The sequence below is a fragment of the Phascolarctos cinereus genome, unplaced genomic scaffold, assembly GCF_003287225.1.
Source record: "Phascolarctos cinereus isolate Bilbo 61053 unplaced genomic scaffold, phaCin_HiC Scaffold_9;HRSCAF=440, whole genome shotgun sequence".
In the NCBI taxonomy this organism is placed as follows: Eukaryota; Metazoa; Chordata; class Mammalia; order Diprotodontia; family Phascolarctidae; genus Phascolarctos; species Phascolarctos cinereus.
The window spans coordinates 32784064-32792712 of NW_027556402.1; the positions used below are offsets into that span (position 1 = coordinate 32784064).

The 8649-nt window shown below is 42.5% G+C and overlaps 1 protein-coding gene across 1 annotated transcript; it reads left to right on the top strand.

Annotated features, from left to right (window-relative positions):
- Positions 1 to 552: 552 nt before the first annotated feature.
- DDIT4L (DNA damage inducible transcript 4 like) lies at positions 553 to 6603 on the top strand. The gene is made up of 3 exons (XM_020988288.2): positions 553 to 795; positions 1500 to 1641; positions 3470 to 6603. Exons 2-3 carry the CDS (start codon positions 1554 to 1556, stop codon positions 3955 to 3957), a joined length of 576 nt encoding a protein of 191 aa, XP_020843947.1. The 5' UTR covers positions 553 to 795; positions 1500 to 1553; the 3' UTR covers positions 3958 to 6603.
- Positions 6604 to 8649: the final 2046 nt, after the last annotated feature.

Sequence of the window (8649 nt, forward strand, 5' to 3'; positions counted from 1 at the left end):
AGAATCTGGCAAGAAACTGTATCTGGCGGAGGAGGGTTAAGCTGGCTACTTCGGGGCCCGCAAAATCGGTTGCATAAACTGCCCGCAGGAAATCTTTGAAACAGTTGGAAGAGAAATGTCAAAAGAAAAAGTGGCCGGTCCCTCTTAACCCTCGGGTCAGGCGGGCAAAAACCACAGGCCATTCCCGCTGTCCCACGGTGGGGTGGAGGGAGGGGGGAGAAAAGACTTGGGGGGTGGGGAGGAAAGACTGGGGGAGGGGAGGAAAGACTGGGGGAGGGTATAGCAAGACGCGAGGACCTAGAGAAAAAACATGGGGCAAGAGGATCTGTCCAGCCTTTCCTGGGGACTTTAGGCAGCACGCACTCAAGCCCACCCAGTAAACTGCAGGTGCATCTCAGACCGGATCGGATTCCCCATCCGCCTCCCCAGAGCCGCGTCCTTTTGAGTTTGGACACCCAGGAGAGAGGGGGCGGAGAGAAGGGCGGGGCAGGGGCCCGAGGCAGGTGGGCGGGGCCGGGGTTGGGGGGCGGTGGCGAGCAGTATATACAAGAAGTCCCGGGACCCTGTGGGTCGGTGCAGGGGTGCGTTGAGGGCGGGGGGCGCTGGTGACTACTGCTGGGTGCCTGCAGGGCAGTACCCTATTGCCCCCCGCCCAGAGAAAGAGTGCTTTAAAAGGGGTTCGCTTGAGGAGGGCTTTTCTTTTCTTTTCTTTTCTGTATATTTAAATTGCCGTATCCCTGCTGAGCTCCGGGCATCTCGTGTACGCCAGCGTGCACTTCTGTAAAGTCAAGGCAGGTAAGAGGAGACCCTATGGCCCACAGAGACTTGGGCAACGCTGTTGCAGCGTGGCGCTGTGCAGAGTGCTGAGTCTGGAGCCAGGAGGACATGGGCGAATCCTGACTGTAATTTATCACCTGTGTGACCTTGGCTATATTGTTCAATTTCTCTGGGCATCAGTTTCCCCTTCTGTAAAACTGGAGGGAGGAGTAGACCAGATGGCCTCAAAGGTCTCTTTCTGCTCTAGAGAGGTAATCTTTAGAATAGACCCAGTGTCTCCAAAGGACCCACGGGGGGAGTTAGTGCTCACAGCAGTACAGTTGGGAGAGGACCTGGATTCGAGTGCCTGCCTACCTGGGTCACCTTGGGCAAGTCCCTCCAACTGCCCTGGCTCTCGGTGCCCTCGTCTTTAAAATGAGGAGAGTTGGACTAGGTGACCTTCAAGCTTTAAATCTATGGGCCGGTGAGGTTTCGACGTGCAGCCCCTGCTCTCGGCAGAGTAACAGACAAGCTTTGCTTCGAATTTCATTGATAGGGTTTCCTGCAGTTGGCTTCTCTGCTTCTAGGCCATTAGACTTACTTGGGAGCCGGACTGGGGAACGGGGGAGAAGGGAGGTGAGGGCCTCTCTCCTTTGGGAAGTAAGTACTGTCGTTTGTGAGTGGCTCTTTGCCCCCCACCCCGCTTAGTTCACTTGTCTTTTTTTTTTTTTTTGTCTCTTCAGTGGGCCCCGAAGGCTGCTCCCCCCCGCACTGCAGGAGCCACAGTGCGGTTCACCATGGTTGCGACCAGCAGCTTAAGCAGTAAAAATTCGTCCAGCGTTTCAGAGTTGATAGACCGTGGCTTTCCGCCTGGAAGTCTAAGTGGTGAGCTTTTCAGCGGCTCCTCAGTTAATCTCTCGGGGAGGACAGAGCGGGATGGGCCAATCAGGATGCAAGTTTACGTTCTCGGTGACGTCATCATCTCAAGTATCTCTCCTTTGAATGGGGAGGCGATCCCATCCATCCTAGCCCTGCCGGATTGAACCAAAAAATAAAATATCCCAAGGTCTATTTGACGGGAATACTTACTGAGGCTGCTACTGGCCTGGGTGACTTGAAAGGCTCTGTAAGAGCCGTGTAGGCCTGAAATTACAGTGGGTATTTTTTTTACAGGTCCAGATAAGTGGTAACAGATTTATTTGGTATTAATTCTGAATTTGTAGCAGCAATTCATGAACTGAGTCCAAAGGAAAACTAACATACGTTTTCTTTGTGTTGTTTTCTTTAAGAGAAATGAAGAGAGACTAAATAATCCCATGATATTAGTTATGGAAAAATTCATTAGTGTATAGAGGAGAAATAAACTGTATGGCAATAGAGATTGACAGGGCAGTCCTCAAGTGTGCAATCAGCCTGTGGTGTGGGTGGAGAGGTGCCAACTAGTAGGATTACTTTAGGAAGCAGATGACCAATGCAAAGTATCAGTTTTCTGCAAACTTAATTTTGTTTTCCTGGACTGGCTTGTTTTGTCTGGCTAGGGGAAACTTGCCAGATAATTATGAAAAACCTCTCACAAAGCAGGGTTTTTTTAACAGGGGATGGTATAAATTCAGCTAATCTATCGGCCACTAAAATGAAGACTTTCTTAGAGCTAGATATATTTGATACATTGCCTGATAGGGGTTTTTTTATTCCACATTTAATATGATTAATAAAACTTAGCACAGGGATTTGCTTTTTTAATTTTTTTTCTTTCTGTATGTGTGTGTGTGTGTGTGTGTGTGTGTGTGTGTGTGTTCAAGCAACTCTCCCAATCTATGGGAGGCAGATTGCAACATACTCATAGGTTAGAGTTGCCCGTGGTTTGCCCAGCCTCAATCATTTTCAGAAGTAGGATTTAAACCCAGGTCTTCCTGACTCTAGCTCTAACTCAAGAGCCATAATAATATAATAGCTTAAAATTAATTTTCCATTGAAGTCCTACTGACACTTCTTGGCTCGGGTAGTTGTGACCTTGAATTCTCAAAGCCCATGCAAGCTGAGCATAATCTCTAGCAGGTCTTACCAAGCAATGGCCAATATCTGTCATTCACAGCTTGGAGAGCCTCTCAACCAGAAGACAGTTTTATCAAATGATTTTTTTTAATCCACAGTAGCTAATGGAAAATTTAATTAATGTCTTCGAGGAGATTGTGATGTGCCTTAGTGGATAGTGGACCAAGATGCATGAAACATCACAAATTCTAGAAGCACTGAAATAAATAAGCTAACAATACACTTAAGCACTATAGCTAAAATTCTGAATTTATAAACCAATAGAATCATACTTGCAAACTAGAAGAGATCTTAGAAATTTCACTTAGTGTAGTTTCCTCTTATTTTTTTTTCCAGTTCAGACTTGTGATTTCATTGATGTAGGGAACTCTTTACTGATATAATTTACAGATACTTGCCCAGGGCACTGAGTGGTTCAAGTGACTTGCCAGTAAGTCTGGCATCTGCAAAATGAGAAAACTGAGTTTCACTTTCAAAGTAACATATTCAGTTAGTGGTAGAACTGGAACAAGTCTCCTGACTTTCAGAAATAAATGTTATGGTTTTTTTTTAAATAATTGATATTTCTCTGTACCATGGTTTGTTGGTGGTGGTTTTTTCCTATGCTTGGGTTTTTCCTTTTTTTCCCCCTCTCATCTGTAACTTGTCTTTCCTATAGATTTTGACTACTGGGATTATGTTGTGCCGGAACCCAACCTCAATGAGGTGGTATTTGAAGAGACGACTTGCCAGAGCCTGGCTAAAATGCTGGAGAATTCCCTGTCCAAATCCAAGCAGACCAAACTTGGCTGCTCCAAGGTTCTCGTCCCTGAGAAACTGACCAAGAGAATAGCTCAAGATGTATTGCGCCTGTCTTCTTCTGAGCCCTGTGGTCTTCGAGGTTGCATTATCCATGTAAACTTGGAAATTGAAAATGTATGTAAGAAGCTTGATAAGATTGTGTGTGATGCTAGTGTGGTACCTACCTTTGAGCTTACACTAGTGTTTAAGCAGGACAACTGTTCGTGGTCTAGTTTCAGGGACTTTTTCTTCAGTAAAGCTCGTTTCACATCTGGTTTTAGGAGAACTCTGATTCTCAGCCCAGGATTTAGGCTTGTTAAAAGGAAACTTTACTCACTGATTGGAACAGTCATTGAAGAGTGCTAGAAAAATTTCGCTTGCTGACTTATAATAGATTGTGCCACTGTTTGGTTTGATGTCCCTTGTAGCTTGACTGGCCTCATCAAGAAACCCCAAATTTAGCCCATCTGACATGTGTGTTCCTTATTCAGCACAGCCTCAAGTGTTTTGCTCCAAAGCATTAATCTTGTGGCCTGCCCAAAACATCCCCAAGGGAGTAGACGCTCTCCACTGATTAAGACCACAGCCACCAAACAATGGGATGGAGCGGGAGGCGACTCAGTGAGCCTTTCATTTGTGAAGCCATATTCACTCTGGCCCATCCTTTCAGAAGCAGGCAGGCTACTCAGTAAATAATGAATTAGTTACATCCAACCAGTCAGTCCTGGAGCTTAACTTGTTGACAGTATGAATGACATTTTACTTAGTTTACTCTTCATAATGGCACTTTAAAAATTCTCCACAATAATCCTTACAACTTTATAACCTTATTAAACGAAGCTCAGCCAGTATGAAAACTTCTGAAAGCTCAGAAAACCAATGTTCCTACCTTGGGTTGAAGGGTTCTTATCCCATCAGGTAGAATTTAGGTCTCGGAGCTTAGCTTAACACTGACTCTTGGAAAGAGCTGATTAGGAATGTTACAGAGACAGCGTGGCTCTGCCTTTACTCTTCCCATTTCCCCTTCACCTTTGAAGGCTTGGAGGGGGGAATGATCTTGCATTATAATTTCAACAAATTTATCACAGTTTTACTCAGCTTCATTTGTAAGGCACATGCTCCATTTTTAAAGGTTCTATATTGCATATTATCTTTTGAATTGCGGAGAGGTGATAGATAAAATGGAGCAGCAGCATGATAATGGTAGAAAAAACACTGACCCTGGGTTCCAATCCTGCCTATAAATAATCCTTATAACTACTCAACCTTGGGCAAATGACTTTAAGCTCGGAGGCCTCAGTTTCCTCATCTATAAAATGAAGAGTCATAGCTTTAAAGTGGGAAGAGACCTTAGAGTCCATCAAGTCTAACACCATCATTTTAAAGATGAGGAAATTGAGAGGTAGAGAGGTTAAGAGGCTTGCCTAGGGGCACATAGCTAATAAGTGTCTGAGGCAGGATTTGAACTCAGGTCTCTTCTGAGTCCGAATCCAGTGCTTTATCTGCTACACCATGCTCGCTCCCCTAAAGCAATGAAGGGGTTGGACTAGATACCCTCCATGGTCCCATTTACTGTAAGATTTGTGATCCTATGTTCAGCTCTTGTTAGAGCCCAGACAACCAAACCATAATACCAAACTGGGTGTCTGTGGCTATAATGGTCCTGGATTGGATTTCAGAAATCCAGTTTCAGGAAGGCATTGTCTGATCCAATATCTCTCAGTGGACATCTAACTTACCAAGCCTTTTCCACACCATTAGATTTCATCCTCCATCCTTCTCCTTGGCTCAAAGAATTATTTGATGGGATTTGCTATTTAGTTTCATTTCAATATTTCTTGGGCTTAATCCCAGATCATCTTCTCACCTTGCTCTGACCTTCCCTATCTCTCTACATGAAAACTGGAAGAATTGTTTCTGAGCACTTCCCTCCTTGCTCCCACGAGCCTCTCAAGGAATAACTGGACAACAACTGCTGATCGGCTACTATTTGAATTATTGGGCTCAGCATATGCACATGAAGTCACCATTGGTTATGGAGATTTGGTTTATTTTAGCATCATGAATGTTAGCAAGAGTTTGGATAACTCAGGAAAATACCTCAATCTTTTTGTTTTTAATTGTCCCATGGCCTGAACTCTAGGCCAACTCTGTCCTCCATCATTCATTAGTAACCTAATCATTGATCTTCTTTGAGAATGAAGGATCATTAACCAGTTTTCCCCCACTGTTGGTCGAGAACTTCAGTCTTAGTACAACAATTTTCAGTTGTATTCAGTGTTCAAAGCCTTCAGGTGATTTTGCAAGTTGAGATAACAAGAGCTCATTCATCCACTTTTGCACAACAGATTTAGGACAGCTAGGTGGAGCAGTGGATGGAGCCCTAGACCTGGAATCAGGAAGATCTGAGTTCAAATTTGGCCTCAGACATTTACTAGCTGTGGGACGCTGGGCAAGTCATCTAACCTTGTTTGCCCAAGTTTCCTCATATGTAAAATGAGCTGGAGAAGGAAATGGCAAACCACTCCAGGATCTTTGCCAAGAAAACACCAAATGGGGTCACGAAGAGTTGGACATAACTGAAATAACTGACATCAATCACACCTGAGGCAGGGGTTCTAGTGTTACTCAAAAAATGGCTTTGAGCCATTATCTCATCTCACAGCTGCCATAAATTGTAACTAGTTCCTTTGGGGTTAGGCAAGATTCACCAAATCCAATCTGTAGTGTCTGGGAATTAGACCATTGCAATAGAACTTGTGCTAGAGATCTGTTATTGCTTGTGGCTTAACGAGTTCTAGACCTCCCTGTGTATGATGGGTCAAGAGTTCCTTTTGTCAGGACTTCCTCGGAATGGATGGGGAGTTTGTATTCCATTAACAGCTGCTGGTTTCACTTCTGTCTTTCTGGGTAACAAGATGGCAACAGTTCATGGAGGTTCTAAATTAATATTCCTGTTAAAGGAAATTGAAGTTTGTCTATTTTTGACAATAAAGCATCCTATATTTTTAATTTTCTAGCTGTTTGTCTTTCTAGGGATTGTGTCTTACCCTGTAAGTAAAGAATGACAATAATAGACAAATGACTTCTGAATATTATATGGTGACCTTGTTTTGAGGTACATAGTTGCCAAGTAAGCCCCCCCCCACTGCCATGATCGGAAGAATCAGTACAAAGACACTCTCAAGAACTTTGGAATTGATTGTGTGACATGGGAGACATTTGGCACAGGACCAGCCAATATGGTGTGCTCCCATCAGAGAAGGCGCAGCAAAGAAGAACTGAAGTAGCTCCAAAAAAATGAAGGATGTGCAAATTTAGAGAATCCACCCCAAGTGTTCCCATGGACTATTTGTGCCCAACGTTGGGTAGAACATTCCAAGCTCATATTGGTCTGACTGGCCATAGTCAGACACACTGTAACTTGACTCTAACATGGTGATGTCATTTTGGTCCTCTGAGAGCAAAGGACCACAGCCAATCATGTCCCCCCCATCATTTTCTTAACATTGTAAATGGTATCAATTGTACTCTGAACACGAGCATTCCAATAATTTGTGAGTTTATGGATTAACAAAGTATATGTTCCACCTTTAACCTCTTTCAGATATTACAATGATAGTTTGTTTTTTTACAAGAAAACGGCATTAAGATGAGCTCCACTGGTGTCCTTTTCAAAAACAAATTCAAAATCTTAGTCCAATCAGTTCTCAGGGTTTTCCTAACATCTCCTTCAACCTGAACGTCACAATAGGGCAGTTGGCATATTGAATAGAGTACTGGGCCTGAAGTCAGATAGACCTGAGTTCAATTCCAGCCTGAGACTTAGAAGCCATGTAACCCTGGGCAGGTCACTTAACCTCTGTTTGCCTCAGTTTCCTCAACTGTAAAATGGGGATAATAGCACCTACCCCTAAGGGTTGTTGTAAGAATCAAATTTGATAATATTTGTCAAGTGCTTTGCTCATAGTAGGCTCTATAAAGGGCAGATAGGTGACACAGTGGATAGAGTGCCAGGCCAGGAGTTGGGAAGACATCTTCCTGAGTTCAAATCAGGCTTCAGACATTTACAAGCTGTATGACTAGGAAAATCACTTAATCCTGTTTACCTCAGTTTCTTTGTCTGTAAAAAATGAGTTAGAGAAGGAAATGGCAAACCACTCCCATATCTTTGCCAAGAAAACCCCAAATGGAATCATGAAGAGTCAGATACAAATGAAAAAGACTCAGTAACAACAGGTTCTATAGAAGTACTTATCCACACGCATGTATTTGCCTTTTTATGATGTTTCTTGTCTATAAAGTTTGCACATAATTTTGATCTGTGCAGGTGACAATGAATAATTTGGATCATTGTTAAATTTACTTTAAGGTTATATTATCAGTTCATTGGAAGGCTCTGTGCATATTTTTCTATCCTTATCCCGTCTCACTTCTTCCTATCATTTAACCCAGTCTCCTACAACAGAAGTGAAAATAGAGTGAGGCATTTCTACAAATCAATTAAAGATGCCATGAGTAAGGAATAATATGACCTAAACTCTTCAGTTCTCAGATAAAACACACATACCTTTGCTTTGTGTGACTTGGTTTTTTAGGTGTTACAATAAGAAGAAAGTGTTTTAATTACTTAAGAATGACAATCCTTCAAAAAACAAAACAAAAACAAAAGAATGGCAATCCTTAAAAGCTATATGCAATTCAATTTTACGGTTTGTAAAGCACTTCCTTCATTAAAACCCTGGTTGGGGAGGTGAGGAGGAGTGCAATATAAAAAGTTCACAGTAGAGAATAAAAGAAAATGTAGAAGGAAGCACAGAAAGCAGAGTGACTTTGAAAATGATGAGTAGTACTTATATGGTTTACAGATTATATAGCTATTATTATTATATAGTTTTTAGTTATATAGTTTTTCAAAAAAAGTAAACATTGTGAAATGTAAATTGATGGTTTGGTAGTGAATCCTCTTTTTAGGTTGTGCTGTGTATATGGAAATGTTCTCTTTTTATGTGTTTAAGTTCAAAATGAATTTTTAAATTTTTTTGAAAAGAAAAAGAA